General features: G+C 39.2%; 1 protein-coding gene across 12 annotated transcripts in view; it reads left to right on the top strand.

Moving 5' to 3' along the window:
• The window catches only part of CCDC83 (coiled-coil domain containing 83), a 68,275-nt gene that overhangs the window by 41,583 nt on the left and 4,496 nt on the right, over positions 1–22,196 (top strand). For all 12 annotated transcript variants that reach the window (XM_045483753.1, XM_045483749.1, XM_045483747.1 and 9 more), the window contains 4 exons: positions 1,625–1,792; positions 9,512–9,603; positions 12,912–12,980; positions 18,421–18,542. In XM_045483753.1, coding sequence (XP_045339709.1) covers positions 1,625–1,792; positions 9,512–9,603; positions 12,912–12,980; positions 18,421–18,542 — 451 coding nt within the window. The remainder of the gene's footprint in view (positions 1–1,624; positions 1,793–9,511; positions 9,604–12,911; positions 12,981–18,420; positions 18,543–22,196) is intronic.

Here is a 22,196-nt window from a genome sequence, read left to right as displayed (position 1 = left end):
CCTTCCCCTCAAAGGCTGAATGTGGCCCAGGGCTGAGATAGAAGCAATCTTTTTTGTTTTTTGTTTTTCAATATATGAAGTTTATTGTCAAATTGGTTTCCATACAACACCCAGTGCTCATCCCAAAAGGTGCCCTCCTCAATACCCATCACCCACTCTCCCCTCCCTCCCACCCCCATCAACCCTCAGTTTGTTCTCAGTTTTTAAGAGTCTCTTATGCTTTGGCTCTCTTCCACTCTAACCTCTTTTTTTTTTCCTTCCCCTCCCCCATGGGTTCCTGTTAAGTTTCTCAGGATCCACATAAGAGTGAAAACATATGGTATCTGTCTTTCTCTGTATGGCTTATTTCACTTAGCATCACACTCTCCAGTTCCATCCATGTTGCTACAAAAGGCCATATTTCATTCTTTCTCATTGCCACGTAGTACTCCATTCTGTATATAACCACAATTTCTTTATCCATTCATCAGTTGATGGACATTTAGGCTCTTTCCATAATTTGGCTATTGTTGAGAGTGTTGGAGATAGCAGCAATCTAACCAAATAAGAGGACAGATCATCAGATAGGTTATAGCAGTATTAATTGTTTAATGGCAACAAGTGCCATTTATTAAGGGATTTAAAAATATCTTATTTACATATTTGGAAAAAGACATGTCTGGAGTCCTTCTGGCCCTCTGTACTGAAGAACATCCCTCTGGCCTGAATGGAGTGTCTCAGTCATTCCATAAACATTTATTGAGCACCAACTAATTGCCAGACTCTGTGCCGAGTGCTGGATTTACACACATGAACAAGATGTGGTCTTGCCTTCAGGGAGATCTCAAACCAGATGGTGTGTGGCATTGAGACAAATAGCCATTCACTTCACTGTACCTTGTTCTTTGCATGCTTCCATTTCCAAAATATTTAGAAGCATGAGACCCCGCCTAAAGATTGAGTAACATATCACGTTTAGCAAGTGCATCAGGGTGAACTAAAAGTTTATACAGTTGAGATAGCTCAATTGCACATACTGTCCTAGTGAATTTATCTTTCACTCTGAAGGCCTTAGTGGGGGCAGGAGAAGACATGGTATCATTTGGTATGATACGGTATCATTTGGTATGATATGGTATCATTTCACACAAGGGAAGCCCAAACAATGAACTTTAGATAATGGAATCAGCCAACTTACTTACAAAAATGGTTGCCAAGGACAGCACAAGGATACAAGTTGAGGTCACTTTGCCCAGAGGCATAATGGTCAGAAAAATCACAATTTATTAATAAAAAGTATATGCAACATAATCTTGTACAAAAAAGGACTCTTATCAAGCTATCATGGGAAAAATTTAAGCTTATGGGTTCCTAGGCATATAGGTTGTCTATTATAGCTGTCAGTCACAGCCTAAAACCACACATCTACTTTATAATTGGAAGTTTAATTTTACTTAGATTATGAATTATGAGGGATAAACAACAGTTCGAATAGTTTAGATTTCCTTTAATTGGAGTTAAAAGCTTGTATTTATGAATTAACAGCATTGTAGTATCAGACCTTAACTTCATAAAATCTGATTGCAACATATAATGGTTGCAAGAACAAAAGAAATGACATGGTATCTTTATTTTCTTTCAACAGATATGCACATGCAAATAAATAATGCTGAGAAACTATTTCTTCAGAAACTCAGTGAGAAGGAATACTGGGAAGAGTACAAGAACGCAGGGAGTGAACAACATGCTAAACTCATTATCTCCTTACAAAATGACATCAATACAGTTAAAGAGAATACAGAGAAAATGTCAGGTCAGTTGAGACAAAGCTAGTTTAAATTCAGTAGAAAATCTTCGGAGAGCAGCCCTGTGGTAGAAGGAAAAAAAACGCACACTCCCTGAATCATTCTTTACTCTCTGCTATCAGCACAAGTAGCTATGAACCTAAGGGTGAAGGTGGAAAGAGAAGGTTGAGAAACTCTCCCAGGACTGCCAGTGAAACTGAGAAGGATGGAGGGGTGGGTGCCGGGGCAGTGGAGAATCCCTGAGACCAGATGTCTTAGAGAAAGAAGCTTCGTTCAGTGGATGGTGTCTGTATGCTCCCACACGTAGGTCTGGGGCAATTCTATCGGGGTGGAGGCAGGGGGGTCCTGGGACAGGGTTACATTAGAAAAGAAATTTTACCTGAGACAAGCTTAAAACAGCTTAACCAAGCTATAAAACCAGAATCATTGTAGAGAAATGCCCAAGTAAATGCTAGGTTATGGTCAGAAAGAACTGAAGAACAAACATGAGATGGGAAATGGGAAGAACAAAAATGAGAAGGTATGGAGAAGGATGGCATCAGGCGAGATGAAACTTACCAGGACTAAATCTGGGAACCATGAGGCTACATGTCTGTCCCTGTGGTTAGCATAGTGGCTTAAAAAAACAAAAACAAAAAATCAGAGGCCCAGAGACAGAAAAGTCATGGGATAGAATAAATGGAGTAATCTGATGACCCAAAAGACCACTGTGGCTGGATGACAATTCTGAACCCAGCTGGTGATGGTGCCCTATGTTGGGGAGGTGTTCCTGTGGCATAATTTCCATCCCCACCTCTGGGGCCCTCTTGGGATATTCCACATCTAGACCAATTTTTCTGTAAAGTTCTCAGCTCAGGGCTTCTGCACCACAATGGTAGTGTAAATTTGGCCCAAATCAGACTGGACTTGGAGTTCTAATCTTTCAAAAGGTTCTCCTCCTCAGAAGAAAAGTAGAACATAAAAGGGACACCTTCCTACCCCTGTACATCCCCCAGTCACTCAGATACTCTGTAGATAAAACCACAATTACCAATTTCTCATATAGCCTCCATCAGAAATATTTTATATCAAAATATACAAAGCATGCTACAAATACAATATATGAACATTCTTATAGATCAGTACATATTAGGATGTCTTCATTCTTCCAGTGGCTACTTTGTTTTGTTCTGTTACAATTTTTTTTTTTTTTTTTTACCAGTCCCCTACTCACAAGCATTTAGGCTATTTCCTGTATTTTACTATTACAAATAATGCTGCAAAGAATATTCTTATATTTATATAATTTCATTTTTGGGTATCTCTAGGGAGGAATGGCTGGCCCAAAGAGCCCATTTATTGATTTATTTTTTATTTTGATAGGGATGGCTCTCTGTAGATCTTGTACCAAGTTTATTTCCCCCATATGGATGAAGATGCCTATGTTCCCACATCTTCAACAGCAGGGATGTTAGCTAACTTTTTTTGTTCTTTGTCAGTCTTAAAAGTAGAAAATGGTATCTTCTTGTGGTTTTAATTTCCACTTCTCTTATTATACTTGATAGTGAGTATCTTTCATAAGGTCAGGATATGTATTGAATTTCCTTTTCTGTGAATCATCTGTTTGTATCCCTTGCCCATTTTTCTACTGTGTGATGGAGCTCTTTACCTTTTAAGGAAATTAGCTCTTTAACTGTGATATAAAGTACAAATATCTTCCTTATTTGTCACTAGTTTTCTGTTTGTGGGGTATATTATGAAGACATTTTGTAGTTTTGGAGTGCCCAAGTTCGGTTTTTATTTTAAGATATCTGAGATTATAAATAGTCTAATATTTCTTCTATTAGCCATATTTATGGCTTCATTTTAATATTTAAATCTTTGGGTTTTTTGTGTGTGTCTATGAGGTGGGAAACCAACTTTATGTTTTGCCAGTTGTTTTTCCAGTTGTCCTAACATCACTTCTCAGCTAACTCATTTTAACCTTACTGATTTGAAATGCTGATTTTATCATACTTTAATTTCCCATGTGTATTTGGGTCTCTCTTTATCTTTCTATTCTGTTCCATTGATCTATGTATTTGTGTACCAGTATCATACTTTTAAAATAGTTATTGTTCTGACATGTTTAAAATTTTTTTAAGTTTTTTTCCCCAACATTTCTTTATTTTATATTTTTAAATTAGGAAGAGTCATCTTCTCAGATAAACTTATTATGTTGATCAGAAATTTGGATGATTTCTTTCGGTTGAAAATTGTCCTGCTGTTGAATCCAACTTTGGGATGATGGTAATGACATTTATACATTGAATAACTTCCTGGTTGAACCTTGGTCTGTAGCCAGCTTTAGGTGTCATGGGAAGTAGTTGTTGTGGGATTGTTTTACTTGTCATTGAATTTAGGCATTTCTCCCAACCACGCAGTTAGCAGCAGCAACTCTGCCTGGGGGCTATTAAAATATTGGGGCCATTAACTGGACAATGAATATGAGCAGAACACTTGCATCTATTTTTCCGGAGCCTTACTATTATAGTGCCCTTTTTCTCCCCCACTGCCTCTCTTCTTCCACGATTTTTCTGGAATTTTTCTCCCACAACCATGATCATGGACTTTGTGTTAGTTAGACTGGGTTTACTAGCAAGGAACACGTATTTTAGGGACGGGGCGGGGGGAGTTACTGAAGGAGGATATTAAAATAAAATTCTTTAGTCTCAGTTAAACTGGAGTGGCAATATAACAGACACCACATCAGAGTAAACTGAGATACCACCATGCAAATGAGGCAGAAAACTGGTTTCATACCTTCAACCACTGAATTCCAGTCTGTAAAAGGAGTTGGATAGGTCAAACAAAGATTGTTGGAAATTAGGGGACAGTGTTTAGAAAGAGATCTTGGTGTGCTTTACGTCCTACATTGTCCCCCAAAGGGGCAGGTGAAGGGTACTTCCTCCTTCATCTCAAATCAAGACGAAGGGTCTTCAAGGGAATTCCTCTGATTATTCAGTATGTGTCTCCTGAAGTTTGGGAGACATGGAGGTCTAGTTTATGACCCACCCCTGAGAAATCTAAGGAATAAGGGACTAACTAATCATTCTGACAGCAGAGCAAATATGAGGAGGCTGCTGTCCTGAGCTAGGGCTGTGTCTTAGTCCATTCAGGCTGCTGTAACAAAGTGCATTAAATGTGTGTCTTATAAACAACAGAAATGTATTTCTCACAGTCCTGAGGCTGGAAAGTTCAAGACCAAGGTGCCAGCAAATTTGGTGTCTGGAGAAAATCCACTGCCTGGTCCATAGGCAGCCATCTTTGGTGGAAGGGGCAAGAGAGCTCTCTGGAGTCTCTTTTGTAAGGGCACTAATCCCACTCACGAGGGTTCCACCCTCTTGACCTAATGACTTCCCAAAGACCCCATCTCCAAATGCCATCACACTGAGGGTTAGGTTTCAACATATGAATTTTGGGGGACACAAATATTCAGTCTGCAAGAGGCTACACTTTCAAGAATTTGTTATGGCAAAGCATGAAAGAGTTTTTCTTGTGAATATGCTATGAGGGAGGGCTAGTACACTGTCCAGTTAGATCTCGGTGATGATGTTCCAACAGAGGAATTAGAGGCCAGCATGTAAGGGAGGGAGGAATATATTGAGAGCCAGAGGCCAAAGGAAAAGTTGTTAGCCAGCCATTAAGGACAGGACATCCCCCGCATCAAGGGAACTCAGGTGAAATAACTAGCAATGGGGAAGGTGGTCCTCTGAAGAACCTATAAGAACACCTCCATGAAAAAGACATCAACCTTAAGCATCAGCTAGGACCAGAAAGTGCAACATTAACTTGAGACAGTATCTGTCAAGTGAGAGCTGTCTTGTCCCTTTCCATGCTTCCCTTCATCCCTAAGGGAAGAGGAAGCTCAAATCAGAGGATATAGTTGTGCATCTAAGCTGGAAGGAAATAGCCAGAGTTTTGAATAAAATTTAAAGTTTTGTTTATTACAAAAGACTGGATATATTAATTACCAATTGAGAACCTCTTATCATCACAAAGGAAGCAGAAAAATCAGAAATTTGCCACATATCTTGTTGAGAGAATTACTAGCTTCACAGTATGAATTTTAAAGGGGAGAGAAAAAACTGAGGTTGCTTGATGTCCCATGGTCATGTTTGTTGAATATAACACTTATAATGAGGAATACAAAGTTTGAAGATGGAAACAGAAGCCTATCAGATAAGTGGTGGCTATAGGGATGGCTCCTCTCTACATTTATCTCTCACGGACTGTCTCCTTCAGATGTTCCTCTGCTTTGCTTTGCTCTGTCCTGTCCCCATTCTCTTCTTGCTTCCCAAAGACCAGTTCTTGCAGTTTTCTCCATCTCCTTCCCTATAGCCTAAGACCCCTGAGATTCTGAAGAGCTGGAGTGATCACCTACCTAATCAGAGATGAGCAAAGACCTTTGTCCATGCCTCCTTGTGGGTAATGAGTCAGCGCCAGCACAAACCATTCTGTGGTCAGCTATCCAACACTGCCTTATTCAGTATGTCCCTGAGCTCTAGAAGGAAGCGGGAGGAAGCACCTAGAGCTTCTTCCCTGAACTTTAGCTGGGAAATGTTGGGATAGTGGGTATAGGAAACATGGTCACTAATGTATCCAGGACAAGGCTCTGACTCTCAATAAAAGGATGAAGCCCAGCAATACAGAAAGCATGGGGTTATTAAGAGTCATTAGATATCAGAGCCACAGAGCATTTTTACTTTTGCCCTTCACCAGACATACAGGACAGGAATCTCTAAAATTTCTTTGTACGCTAATAGTGAGTTAAAAGATTTGGGTTCAAATACAGTTACAAAAAAGTAGCATTACTTCTTTGAACATTAATTTCTTCATCTGTAAAATGGGAATCCCCTGGTGATATTCAAGAGAGCGTACAAGACAGGCCACCACCACAGGAGGGGGGATGGTCAGTAGGGTGAAGTTGTGTGACACCGACACGTGTGAAAAGTGGACAACAGACCCCCAGAGAGCTGTGGAGGAACAAACCAACTCAGAGCAGATACAACAGGGAAGGTAGAACAATGCAAAGCCAGCTTCAGCCAGGGGGGGCTTTGAGCTCAGCTTCTGAGAAGCGGCCACAGAGACAGGAACCTGAGCAGTCCAGAGTTTAAAGGCACAAAGCCATAGTCGCCCATGCTCAAACTTCTATGAGGAGACATTTATATACTCATAGCTTCTTTGGCTGTATTCGCAAATGTGTGGTTAATAACTATTTCTCAAAACATCTTGTGAATCACAAAAGAGAGCAACGAGACTTTTACATCCTCCCTTGTGCTTGTTACTCTGCTTTTAAGAAGATAAAAAGTCCACTGAATTCTATATGGAACTTGGAACAGAGCTGGATATTTTTGTTGCTGTTTTAGTGTTAATATGGCAATAGAAAGAGGTATAATTTTAGTCAGAGCATATCTGATCATCTGTTTTTTATGATTTATAGCAAAGAATTAATATTTAATGTTATCAAGCTCCCAGTTTTACGGTTTCTTTCAGATGCTAAGAATGAAAAATCCACTATAACTAAACTCCTGATCCATAGCAACTTTTAGATTGCTTGTTGTGTATTGTTGGGTAGAAATTTCAAATAAATATCCAGCCTTAGTCTAGTGGACTAGGTACTGAATTGAAAACAATTTCTATCAGAGATGAGATTGGAATGATTAAAATATTCAAGTGATTACCCCGGATGAGTAAGAAAAATACAGGCTATATAGATGAGTACATGTGCGTTGGAATAACAAAGAGTTTCATTTTCTTATTCTCCAGATGTCAAGTTAGATTAGTCCCCAAAACACAACTCTTGTGTTTGTTAACTGCTGCCTCAGTCAGACACTCCTGTTCCAATTCTGTTAGAGGCAGAAACTGACCTGCCCCCTTTCTGGCCACTGGGCAACCTGGGAGAGCTCCCCCTTCTCGCCCTCCCCTTCCCACCACAGTCACAACTGAAGGCCATCATTTGCTGCTGCCCTACCTGGTGGTGAAGCCTCAGATCACTGCCCGCCAAAGACTTGCACATTTAATTTTCTTCAACATATTCTTCATTATCTGTTGTGTCCCAGAGACTGCAGGAGAAGAAAGGTATGGAAGAGGAATTTTTACTCTGGTCCCCTTTCCAGAACCTCAGCTCCAACCTACTAAAAGACCAGATCTGCAGATCTCCTTCCCTGTAGCCTAAGACCCCTGAGAGTTCTGCTTTGACGGACTTGCTCTGGGGAGAAAATGTTCCCTTTGACACAGTGTCCTAAATGGCAGTTAGGTTCCACAGCACCACTCCTACAAAAGTATTGTTTAGTTACAGAATAAGTTAAATGGGTTTCTGTGGACCAGTACAGAAATCTAGCAAATACTTATCCTTCAGATGTTATAAATAAAATACAACTAATAGCAACTTATAACATAGATGCTATCATCAGGTACAACTAACTTTATTCTCAGATTTGTGTAGTGTGGTTCCCTCCTGTTGCACATTGCTGACTACCTCACCTCATTCAGTCTTTACCTCCTCAAAACTTTCTCTGAAATGGAGAATTTTAGTTCTGCTTTATCACACATATCACCACCCAAAATATTATTTATTTGGTTGGTTACTTACGGTCAGGCTTCCGTACTGGAATGTACCTGTCATAAGGGCAGGTGATTTGTTTCTTATTCAGCAGTGTTCCCAGCACCTTAAGTAGTGACCTGCACATCAGAACACATTGCTCCTGGTTCGTTGAATAGAAGATTAACAAACTGGACTCATTATGCACCTTTCTTCCTCTCCACTCTCTACAGAGACCTTAATGTCACTACTTCACTTTCCTTAAACAGAAGTGTTGATATGATCACTAAGCATCTTTCAAGGCCTAAGATTTTATGATCCTTTGCTCTCTCCTTTCTGACTATGACACAAGAACCTTTGGAAAGAATAAAGAATCCTGCATTTCTTCATATCTCTCCTCCTTTCTTGCTCTGAGCCCAACTCAGAACCAGGGGCTGACTTCCACAGCCCCTCCACACCTCTCCCCTCTTCTGGCTCTGTCTTTCCTGCCCACGGAGACACATGCCTAGAATACTGGAAATTTAGTTAGATGAAGTCAGAAGTACAGGATGTTTCTTGTGCAGATAATCAGATCTTCTTTATGTTTCCATTGTGCAGTCAGAAGTGTGTGATATGAAAGGTAGATGGCTGCACACATACTAAAGTATTGGAAATTCTCCCTTTGGAGAGACAATTCTTTGAAAATACAAATATTCTTGGAAGAGATATCATCTTAAACCAATTCACATTAAGGTGTTAGTAAATTATTGGAGCATTTCTTCTAATTGAAGGTACTAGATGCTTCAGTAAAAATGTACCCTGAAAATTCAGGGGGGAAAAATATGTAGAAAGGAGGGGGGAAGATCATGGAAGATAACATTTATGAACACCATAGTTTTACCTAGGATTAGTCTTTTTTAAATTTTTTTAATATTTATTCATTTTTTGAGAGAGAGAGAGTGAGAGAGACAGAGCGCAGTGGGGGAGGGTCAGACAGAAAGGGAGACGCAGAATCTGAAGCAGGCCACAGGCTCTGAGCTGTCAGCACAGAGCCTGACATGGGGCTCTAATTCACGGACAGCAAGGTCATGACCTGAGCCAAAGTTGGACACTTAACCAACAGAGCCACCCAAGCACCCCTTTCCTAGGATTAATCTTGTTGAGACTTCTAATTTTCTTTTTAAAGAACACTATAAAGTCACTCTGGAAGATGCTAGAAAGAGAATAATCAGAGAAACTTTGTTGCAACTGGATCAAAAGAAGGAATGGGCCACGCAGGTATATTTCAATTTTCTTAAAAACAAAAGTTCTTCCCCTATTTTTTTCCCATGGTATATAACAATGATTAAGATCTTGAGTTCTAAAGTTAGTTTAGTTTAAATCACAGCTGTACCACTTACTGGGAATGTAAACTAAATTTATCACTTGACTTTTCTGGGCTTCAGTTTCCTAATTTATATATATATAAAAAGATTGGCAATGATATTTACCTTTAAAGACTACTATGAGGATTAAATGAGATTTTTTTTAAATTTTAGAGTGGGGGGGAAGGCAGAGGGGGGAGGAATCTTTTTTTTATATATATTTGTTCATTTTTTGAGAGAAAGCATGCCCATGCACGTGAGTGAGTGAGGGAGGGAGGGGTTGGGGTTGGGGAGGGGACAGAGAATCTGAAGTGGACTCTGCACTGATGGCCGGGAGCCCCATGTGGATCATGATCTGAGCCAAAGTTGGATGCTTAACTGACTGAGCCACCCAGGCACTGAGAGAGAGAGAGGGAGAGAGAAAGAGAGAGAATCTAAAGCAGGCTCCATGCTTAGTGTAGAGCCAGGCATGGAGCCTGGCACAGCACTCGATTCTACTATCCTGGGATCATTGACCTGAGCCAAAATCAAGTCAGATGCTCAACTAACTGAGCCACCCAGATTGAGCCACCCGGGTGCCCCTAAATGAGATGATTTAAGTAGCATAGTGACTCATAAAAAATAAAAAAATTTAAAAAAGCTCAGTAAATTGTTACTCAGTTATTTTTAAGTAATAATAATGACTACAACAAATTATCAAATAAAAGTTTTGGATGTGTTATAGAATGAAATATGATTTGTCTAAAAAGTACTTTCATATATATCCAAACCTAAGAAAGTACTCCACATTGCTAGAGGTTTAAAGATTTGGGACATAAAAAAATGTTTGAGATATGGTTTCCAATATTATATGTTTTCTAATCCTTTTGTTTTTCACAAAATATCTGAATCTTTTCTTTTCACTGTTCTTCCCCTGTCCCCAGACTACCTTCTTAGTTAGTGAGGTCCCCACTGGGATTGTCTCTTCATCAAGAATATCTCTTCTTCAGAATCATAAGCACTGGTCTTCTCTAAAGTTCCTCATTGAATTTCAGTTGCTTTGGTTTGTTGCTTACGTGTTAGTTTAGTTGTTCTTTCAGTTACCATCCCATTGCATGATTTTTACAGATTTATGCAAATATAGAGGACTATGGAGAACTTGCCAATAGTTTACTGCCCATAAAATTCAGCCCCTTTGTGACAGAATATGACTAAATGGTGAAATCAACATTAAAATGATCTGAACATAGTTAAGATGATTAAAAATGCATCTGTAGGGGCGCCTGGGTGGCGCAGTCGGTTAAGCGTCCGACTTCAGCCAGGTCACGATCTCGCGGTCCGTGAGTTCGAGCCCCGCGTCAGGCTCTGGGCTGATGGCTCAGAGCCTGGAGCCTGTTTCCGATTCTGTGTCTCCCTCTCTCTCTGCCCCTCCCCCGTTCATGCTCTGTCTCTCTCTGTCCCAAAAATAAATAAACGTTGAAAAAAAAAATTTAAAAAAAATGCATCTGTAAATCAAATATCTTTCAAATATACATATTCAATATATAATGAAGACTGTTCCAGATACTGTTCTGAGCCTTTTATATTTATGTCTCTCAATAATCCTATAAGGCAGGGACTTGCTAATGAGAAGGCTGAAGCACAGAGAAATTTTGTGACTTTCCCAGAGCAAGTGGCAGAATCGAGAGATTCAATTTGAGGTGTCTTCTTCAGATCACTGCTCTTAATCGTTACACTATACATTTTCTTTTCTCTACATAATTCACACACATGAATGAAATTTCCCCATTTTTATCTGGCTGTTTTAGCATACATTTAACTTCTGATAATCCACTGTTGTACAACCTCGGCTGCAATGTTGGAGTCACCTGAGAAATTGGTTAACTCAGTCAGTGCCTGGGTCCTGTGCACAGAGATGCTCATGTAATTGACCTACAATGTTGCATTGGCTTCTGGATTTTTCAAACGGTCCAGGAGATTCTAGCGTATGGCCAAAGTTGAAAACCTCTGCTCCATTTTTGGTAAATGAAGCCATTAGCCATTTAACTTCAGTTATGAGCTATGTCCTGCTTTTGTTCAAATGAAATTCTGTGTTCCAGGAAACCTTAGAATTATCAGTTGTAGCTGGAGTATAAAAGTTCCTAGTTCCTGGGAAATACAGGTCCACTCTTAGTTTAATTAGTGTGATTTAAATAAAAAAATTATTGCAAATCTTCCAACACTAAAGACTTAGATAAGTTTATTCTTAACATAGTTTTAAATTATTCCTGTGAATGCTTATGATCTATAAGAGTTTTCCTAATTTCTCTTCTTTAGGTTGTGCCCTTCAGTCACTGAATATGGAATTTATAACATGGTATCCATATAAAAGTACCTCACAGATAAATACAATCTTTCATCCACTATAAAGTTCAAGCAAAACTATAAATATACAAGTAATTGAAAATGAATTTACATTTTGTGAACCTACTGACAAAGTAATACTTTTCCTGTTTTCTTCATCTAAAATAACTTTCTCCAGGAGACTGTCTAGCTACAGCCTGCTACCCTGAAACTATTTGCTATTAAGTTTGTAAATATGTATATTGTTATTACTGACATACAGAAATATCTCAAATTAAAAAGGGAGTAATAGAATCTATTCATGCTTTTTGCTATATGTTGGATTACGACTGTGACCATAAACTTGAAGAATAGTTGATCACTGCAGTTCAGCCACCTTAATTATGGAGCAGATCACTTCTTTTTTTTAACATTTATTTTTGAGAGAGAGAGAGAGAGAGAGAGACAGTGCGAATGGAGGAGGGGCAGAGAGAGAGGGAGACACAGAATCCGAAGCAGGTTCCAGGCTCTGAGCTGTCAGCACAGAGCCGGATGCAGGGTTTGAACCCACAAACCTCAAGATCATGACCTGAGCCAAAGCCGGATGCCCAGCTGACCGAGCCACCTAGGCGTCCCATAGGAGCAGATTACTTAATGATTGATTTCACCATGGCAATCAGGTTCATTCACAATAGAAGCCAAATTGAATGGATAACTGCTATCGAGTTCTCTAAATCATCTGTATTAGGCAGTGCAAATCAGCAAAAATAATCCAATAGGAGAATAAAGAACAACTGAAGCAAAAGTTCTTAGGTATGTTTCCAAAGTAATTGCAAAACATAAGTTAAAATGAATGATCAGCTAAGTTGATGTTGAACCACCATGTTACAATTCTTCCTTAATACAGACACTTTCTTTCAGAATGCCATAAGGTTCATTGACAAAGGCAGCTACCGAGAGATCCGGGAGAATGACTGGCTAAAAAGAGAGGTGAGTGGAATTTTAAAAGCAATTTCTTCTTTCTCGTTTTTTTGAACTGAAAATGACTTTCATTTATGAGCTAAAGGCATGGGAAAAACACAGATTTGTGGCTAGCTGAGGTAAAATAAAATTCAAGTGGAATCCTAATCTTATTATAAGCTGTTACTCAATGAGTACCATCAACAATTTCATTAATAATCAGAAGTCATTTTTTGACATCATAATTAATGCAGTATACTCAAATGTTTGAAGTTTCTCATGCCCTAAATTGATCTGGTCTTTCTCAAGACGCTACTTCCTTCTGGGTGGTGGGAGGAAGGCTAAAGGATCATTCTAACCTCATTCTCTGCTGTTTTTAATTGCCCCTTTGGGATGACGTGGTCTCCTTTGCATAAAGGTTCAGTTGTTTGAATTTCCTTACTTCCCCCTGCACTTCTCGAAGATGGACCCTGTTGTATAAGAAGGTGGGGTTACATGCCCTCTTGTGGGGCGTATTATTAAAGAGGGTTCAGGTCTATGGGATTTCCTTTGGACCTTTGCTCCCTCTGCCTTTCATCTGTAGAGGACATGCATCTGTCTCCTCCCTGCACTAGTGACTTCTGAATGGACTGCTCTAGCCTTTAGGACATTGTGTTGCAGCCAACACCGAACCCACAATTACAGCCATTTGCCAATGATCAAGATGCCCCTGCCCACTGCAGTCTCTATATCCTATCCTAGCTTGGTCCTTAGACTGTCTTCTGGAAAGCATGCAGAAACCAGTGGACCCAGCATGCTGCCTTAGACTCAACTATCTACTTGTCTCCCTATACCAGTGCTACAATATTGCTCTCGCTGAATGTGATCATGTGAGGACTTATAGACCTTCTTTGTTATGAGGCACTGTCCTGTTTTCCTTACATTGTACATACTAGTCCCTCTGCCTTATCTCCTTACCTTCTCACCCTCCTCTGCCTGGAAAACTCCGACTCTTTCTTTAGACACAGACCTTGATGACTAATTTCTTTCTGAATCATTTTGTATTTCCCCCAGAAAGTCTTGAGTACTTTTTCCTCAGTGCTCTCTTGTTTCATTGTAACTCTTGCTAAAATATGTTGAAATTGTCTGTTTATGCATCTATCTCCTCATTGCACAGAGCAGGCTATGCCTTTTCAACTACGTGTACATGAAAACTAATACATAATCTATGTTCACTAAATAGTTATTGAATGAAAGAATGTCTATAAGTATAGATATACTCATTGGGGCAATGAATCAAGTACATGGCTTAGATCTTGGGTGAAGATGTGAGAGCATGTTATTGGATATAACAGGTAGATAATCTTTGGTCTAGATGTTACAAGGGTGCTACAGAAAATGTGCAAAACTCACTACTCTGAAATTGCCTTTACATTCAAACAAGGAGTCACCCAAACTGTGCTTAGATACCATCTATGAAAGAAAACTCAGTATCTTTTGAAAGAATTCACTTCAACTACACACAGCTCTTGTTGGCAAGTTATATGTATGTCATTCTCAAATCACTAACATGTAATTTATTCAGCATTATACCTTAGCTCTATACCTATATTTTTATTTGCCTACCAAATATTTCCACATGGATGTCCCAAAGGTACTCAACATACCTAAAGCAGAACTCATTAAATTTCTCCTTAAATTTTCACTTCTTGCATTTCCTTTTTCACCATCTGCTCAGACACTTGAAGTAAAACTGTCACTGTCACCTTCTTTTCTTTTTTCCCTGCCTCCTATTTGGCAAACAGTATTGGTGAGTCTAGGAAACAAGGAATTTAAAAATTAATGTGCTTTCTATAATATTGACAATTATCTTTAAGTTGCCTTCATAAAGTCATGGTCAATAGGAGTCCATACTACTTCCAAAATGAATCAAGAGGAATCCCCAGTTTTGAAAAATGAATATTGATTTTAAAAAACTCACAGTGAAGGGCTTAATCAGCTCAGAGTCAGACTCTTGACCTCAGCTCAGGTCTTGATCTCAGGGTCATGAGATCAAGCCCTGCTTTGGGGTCCATGCTGGGTGTGAAGCCTACTTAAAAAAAACAATAATAATAACAATAATAATAATATAATAACAAAATAAGTTAAATTAAAAAATTTAAAAACTCAAGGTGAGCTTAACAGTTAAAGAGTATTAGGGAAGAGTTTAGTTTTGATACTTTTATTGAATACAATAGTATAATCCTAATTATAATAATTTCACAATTCAAACCTTAAATCCTATAAGATGTCATAGATATTAGGTTCAGAGAAAATGATGGCAAACATTTATATTTGACTGATAAGAAAGGCTTTTTTGGTGTTTGGAGCCTTCCTACTAAAGCCACAAATTACATTTTGTTTTGTTTTCTTCTCAAAATTCAGTAGAAATAAAAGACATAAAAAATGTCAAATCTAATTAAATCATGAACAAAAGAGCTTAGTAATAAAGGACAAATCATTTTAAGGAAATTTAGTAGATTTAATTTCTCCTTATTTCAATAAATATTTATTTTAGCATTATTAAATTTACTCCCAAAATTAATTAAAACCATCTCTGATTATAAGTATTATCATAAGAATTGAAAATTGCCTGGAAATGGAATAATGTATGTCAATTAATTTCTTTGAGGAAGGTTTAGAATGAGTAACAAGGGATATTTAATAATGGAACTCCTGAAAATATTTCTCCATTTAACCATCTTTCAACAATAACCAAACAGTTAGATCTGTGGGAAGGATATGAAATGTCCCCTGCATGACTTCCATTATCTGGTTTTATTTAGTATGCATATTAAGGAAATGAAGAAAAACTGAAATTTACAAATGACTTAGACTAACTCAACAAATAGAAAGCAAATAAAACTAGACAAAGAAAGGGATTCAAAGAGGTTAGTAATCAGAGTTTCAAGGGTGAGGAGGCATAAAGCTAACTGGGACCTTGCAGGGGAAAATTTCAAGAACATGCATTTAATTCAGGATCCTAGGTCTCTGACTTATAATAGTTTTAACTAAATTCTTTCTCAATTTCTTGGATATTTGAGGATGGGGAAGATGAGGAAGGAAAAGCAGTCTTCTACTTCTTCCTTTTCAGTTTCTTACCCTAGAAATCTAAAGGTACTTTTCATCTCCCTAACATTTCGAAAGGCTGGAAAGGAGACATTAATTGCTGAGAACCTTAGTTAGTAGTCCAAAGGGGTACGTGATGCCACAAGACATCCTTCGCTTGAGAGGTCGGACCCCAAGGGGCCCTCATTCCAAGCTTTGGAAGAAGACCAAACACTGTGTGTGCTGCCTCCCAAGCATGCCAAGTCCTTGGGTCAAACATTTCCAAATGTTCTATCAATTCCTTCTGTTTACAACCTCTAAATATAATTTCTTTCTCATCCTTTGACATTTGAAAATTATTAACTTTACTTTAAGGCATTCAAGCCTGTAATTGAACTGTTTATCTCCCAACACATGAGATCCTAAAGCACCAGCCCCTTGCTTTCTAATTTAGTATTATGGACTCAAACGGTTTTGCTAAATTGTTTAAGGCAGGTAAAAAATATATGCTTTTCTTTTGAACTCCAAGCCACCAGCAATATTTGAGCTTTTTTTTTTTTTTTTAAGATTTTATCTTTAAGTAATCTCCACACCCAACGTGGGGCTCGAACTCACGAGATCAAGAGTTGCACGCCTTACCAACTGAGCCAGCCAGGCACCCCTATTTGAGCCTTTTCTATGGTACCAGTGTTGTTTTATGTTACAAACATTTGTGTATTTGTTCACTGCATTGTAAACTTCTTTGAAGAAAGGAGCTATGCCTTATTCACTTTTGTGTCCCTCTGTCTTGCACAGAATCTTGCCCATAGTAGGAATTCAAGCATGTAATACATGACTTATGTGATAGAGATAGGAATGTGGTAATATACGGAATGCTTCCCAAATCAAAAATACAATAAATATATTTAATTACAAATCAAAAATGTTAGCTATCTAAGTACTCTTGGCAACTCCTAACAAGAAATACTGAATCTAAACCCCTGAACCTTTTTTGTTTCATCATATTCTTCTGAAACACTTTTTCCAGTTTATTTTCTATTATTCTTACCAGTCTATTGCTTTCTCTTTTGTACTGTTGCTTCTAATTTTGCTATTGTCCTGACCTCTTTCTGTGAGCACCTCTCAGGGCAGCACCTGTATAGTTCATACTATATGAGGCAGGGAGAAAGGTGAGTTGGGAGTTCTGTCTAGTAACATTCTGTGTATTTTTCCCACTATCAAGCCTTCTTTAGACAAAAGTTATCAAAATACACTTCTTAAAGACTGATGGGGATTCTGTCAATAGAAGCAGCATGTTCAGATTTAAGTTAGCCACATTTCTTTACTAAACGTCAAACCTGCTATGTCTGTCAATGACCTTCCATCACCTGCAAAACAAAAACTAGTGCTTTATTATGCTAAGTGAAATAAATCAGTCAGAGAAATACAGATATCATATGTTTTCACTCATATGTGGAACTTGAGAAACTTAACAGAAGACCATGGGGGAAGGGAAGGGGAAAAAATAGTTACAAACAGAGAGGGAGGAAGGCAAACCATAAGAGACTCTTAAATACAGAGAACAAACTGAGGGTTGATGCAGGGGGTGGAGGGGAGAGGGGAAATGGGTGATAGGGATTGAGGAGGGCACTTGTTGGGATGAGCACTGGGTATTGTATGTAAGCAATGAATCACAGGAATCTACCCCCCAAATCAAGAGTACACTGTATACACTGTATGTTAGCCAACTTGACAATAAATTATATTAAAAAAAAAAAAGAAAAACTAGATCCGTTAGCATTATTTGGCTCTTCCCTAATTGTCCAATTTCTCTCCTACTTCTCCCCGCTTCCACTTTGTAGCTATCTACACCAAAATGATTGTGCCTAACATGTGGTTCCTTCTGCCTAGAATGTACCCTCTTTTGTTGCCTAGAGAATCCCTACTTGGCCTTCAAGATCCAGATTAGATGTCATCTCCTCTATTAATTCCCCTTTATCCCCTACACTAGACATAGGGTGAACCTCCCACCATACCTGGACAGCTTCCGTTATGGTTTGATCACACTGCTTTCTGTTTTTATCACCATCTTCCCCCACTTACATGGATAAGTTAATTAGTCTTATTTTTGTTTATCTATACCTCCAGCTCATAGATAAGTCCAGTGATGTTTTTGAAGGGTAGGAAAGGACAACTCCTACCATTCACTAATAACTGCCTTGCCAAAAAAGTACTGCACATAATCTAGAAAAGAGACCCACCTATTCCTTCTTAGAGAGGAAGGACAAAACAAACCCAGTAATCAATAATACAGGATAGATCTTCCCCTTAGGCAAATAGATTTTTAAGAGTTGAATTTCTTATAGAAGCCTAGATAGAAGTAAGTCAACAAGTACCAACATTCATTCTCTTCTTCTGAAAACAGATTGCAAATCACAGGAGGGAAATTGAAGAATTAGAAAATACTATTCATAAACTGGAAGAAGAAAATTTGGTGCTTATTGATCAACTATTCAACTGTAGACTTGTGGATCTCAAAATACCCAGGTGAAAGTCATTAGCATATCTAGAAAGTAGTTTGTCAATGTTTGTATCTGTAAAAAAGTTGTTATTTTTATTTATTTTTTAATGTTTATTTTATTTTTGAGAGAGAGACAGAGTGCAAGCAGGGGAGGGGCAGAGAGAGAGAGAGGGAGACACAGAACCTGAAGCAGGCTCCAGGCTCTGAGCTGTCAGCATAGAGCCTGCTGTGGGTCTCGAACCCATGAACCATGAGATCATGAGCTGAGCCAAAGCCATACATTTAACCAACTGAACCACCCAGGCACCCCCAAAAGTTATTATTTTTAAAAGATGATTTAATATTTGATGCTCCAGCAAGATGACAATTGTTGAAAAGAAAAGAACTCACAAAACAGCCATGATGAAGGTGTAATATTATAATCGACCATTGGTACAGTGCAAACTGTGGCTTGCTTTTTCTAGCAATGCACTGTAGTCATAATAGCAAACACTTAACATGAATATCACAACTGCTGACCTTCAAAAGCCTCCACGTCAGCAGGGAAGAGAGGCATAAAAATCAAAGCATACCTGTGAAGCAGAAGTATGAGGTGTGGAGTTAGCACAACGAGGAAGTGATCAACTTTGTGGTAACTTCCTGGAGGTCTTCTGGGCTTCTAGTTACCTTGTGGACTGTATAATTGTTTCCTTTAGTAGTTAGTGGAAGAGTCAAACTATCTTGTAGGCAGAGAAAATATTCCTGCACAAGAGAAACCAAATGTGTATTTTAGGTTCTTTTTCTTGCCTGACAAAAGAATTCTTAATACACCAGCCTTGAGGAAAACTAGGGCCCTGGAATATGGATTAAAACTCAAAGTGGTGATTATAATTTGGGCAGGTAGTCAGAAACAAGAAATAATCTAAATAGTAGCATGAGAAGGTAAAGAATCACACAAATGTAGGGTGTATATGTGTTCGATGGGAAACAAATGTCTAGGTCTAGGAATTAAAGAAGAGAAATTCAACGTGGTGGAAGGACCATGAAAAAATTTCTACCCAAATGGTTCCTGTGGCTTGTGTGGCATGGAAAAATTCCATTTGTGACATAATCAGGTATTTTTTGTTTGCAAACTTCCTGATGTGTGGATACAGGTAAGTTGTGGGGGTTTTGTTTGCTGGGCTAAGTGATGGGCATCAGGATACAAGATTGGAGAAACTGGGAGATAGGGCAGTTGCGCTGCAGGCTGAAAGCTGGGCGGGGCAGGGTAGAAAAAGGGACCCTCTGCTCCCTTCCACAATGTCCGTGTGATGCCCTGCAGAGGTAGACACCAATGCAGATGAGGCAGGCAGTCAGGCCGAATGAATTGGCTGTTTCCTGGACGCTTGAATTCCCAGTCTCTTGAGCTGATGCTCTTGAGGGGTCCTCTGGGGAGGGGCCTCACTGTGCCCCATAATAGGCACACCCACTTGCCAGCTGTCTTCTGTCTGATCAGGTCTCCAGCTCCACTCTCCTGTCCTGCCTGCTTCTGCTGCCTTCTTAGCAGTCAGGTCTAATCTCCGCAGCCAGTGCTGGCTCTGTGGTTTAACAAGCACTGCTGTACCTGCCATCCACCGTCCTCTTTCCCTTAGGAAGGAGCTACCCTCCAAACAGATGACTCCACTTGCTGCTTTGATCAGCTCAGTCTGGCATATCTGATTTGGTGCTGCCATGGATGTGAATTACTAGTTACAACAAAGAGGAATTCCTTCACTGGCCAGAGAGAACTTGGCAGTGACAGGCAGGGTGAGGAGAAACTTTTAATGGAGATTCTCATTAAGTTGTTTGCTGTGTTCTATGCAATTTAACCCTATCCAGTTTAACCCCTAACCCCACAAAAATCTTCAGTAGAACTGGCAACGTTCATCAGTGCCTTGTGGGTTGATTTTCTTTAGTGAGAGATATGAGTGTTTTGTCTTGCCTTAGAGTTGGGAGAGATGAATTCAAAATCTGACGAAGCAAAAAAGAAACAGCATGGGCGACATTTATAAGAACTGGGTTATGTACCCTGGTATATGCTTCCAAGGATGGTTTTCCTTCATAACCAGCATTTATCACACTCACGATTACTTATTTAATGTCTGCTTCTTTGCTAGATTGTAAATTGTCTGAGGCAAGTGTTTAGGACATTTTAGAAAGATCTGCATAAAGGAACAGAAATGTGTAAACCCTTCATTTCTGTTACACTACTTTTCCAGAAGGGTAACTCCAAGCATATTCAGCAGCTTTTACTGTAACCCATTTTCAAGTCAAAGAAATATAACACATATTGCATATTTTATGGCAACTTCCATGTTCACCTATTTGTTGAGAACTCAGTCCTATATAATACTAGAAGGGGGTGAGAAATAGACACAAACTGTGCCCAGAGGAAATAGAAAAAGTTGTTTTCCTATTTGGCTGAAAAATGGGGTATTCTAGCTAATAGAGTTACTACCTTTCCCATCCAATGCTCCCCAGACATTTTCCTTTCACAACTCACAAAGAACATCACAGTATTTGTTTAACACATGAGAGGAGGTAAATGTCCACCAGAGGTGACTTCCCAGGGACTCCAGTGCCACAGAACTAGACTAAGTGGACCAATACCTATATAATAGCATTCTTTAAATACTTTCTATATCATCAAGTGTTGCCCTATGATGGTATAAAAATGACAATAAATTAATGATTGAGACAGAATCCAGATTTATGAAGTTTATGACATTTAGTAAGATCATAATTATTCAAAAGGGTAAAACCACTTGGGCACCTGAGTGGCTCTGTCGGTTAAGCGACTGACTTCTGCTCAGGTCATGATCTCATGGTTGGTGAGTTCGGGCCCTGCATCAGGCTATCTGCATCCCCCCCTTCCCGTCCCCCATTCACACACTCTCATGTGTGTGCTCTCTCTAAAAAATAAGTAAACATTTTTTTTTAGGGGCACCTGGGTGGCTCAGTTGGTTGAACGTCAGACTTCAGCCTAGGTCATGATCTCGCCATTCCCGAGTTTGAGCCCTGCATAGTACTCTGTGCTGACAGGCTGGAGTATGTTTCAGATTCTTTCTCCCTCTTTCTCTCTCTGCCCCTCCCCAACTTATGCTCTGTCTCTATCTCTCAAAAATAAATAAACATTAAAAATAAGTAAAAATTTTTTTAAAAAAAGAAGTTTTATAAACATAAGTATTGTATGTAGTTACATTATTTGCTTGAAACTTAAGCATTTTGAAGAACGCTTTACTCATGTTCTTTAAATAATTGACAACCTGTAATCTGGGGGCTTCACCCTGACTGCTGAGCTGCTAAGCATGAGGGGTGGTTTGACTATCGACAAGAGTGCAATTCATGCTGTCTTCGGGAAAACTTCATGGAAAAGTTATATGGAGCTTTCCAGACATCGTATTTTCTGGTTGCAAGTTCAGTGGGCGCTGAAAAGCAGAGAACAGGATTAAACACATGCCCAGAGAGCTTCAATAGCAGACGTACAGCTCCCCAGGCTTGGAGCTGCAACATGGTACTCGGCGACAGCCAGCACCTCGATGTCATCTGGGATTCTTGCTGCTTGTTGTCCTTCTCTTTCCCTCTCCATCTTAAAACCACTCATTCAGGCCATGGCTGTTGCTCACCTGGACTACTACAACAGCACCCTAACTGGTGCCAAGCTCACTTTCATTTCCAGAACA

This window comes from Leopardus geoffroyi, chromosome D1 (genome assembly GCF_018350155.1).
Source record: "Leopardus geoffroyi isolate Oge1 chromosome D1, O.geoffroyi_Oge1_pat1.0, whole genome shotgun sequence".
In the NCBI taxonomy this organism is placed as follows: domain Eukaryota; kingdom Metazoa; phylum Chordata; class Mammalia; order Carnivora; family Felidae; genus Leopardus; species Leopardus geoffroyi.
The sequence above is the reverse complement of the archived record's forward strand: the minus strand, read 5'-3'. Positions and strand labels throughout refer to the sequence as shown.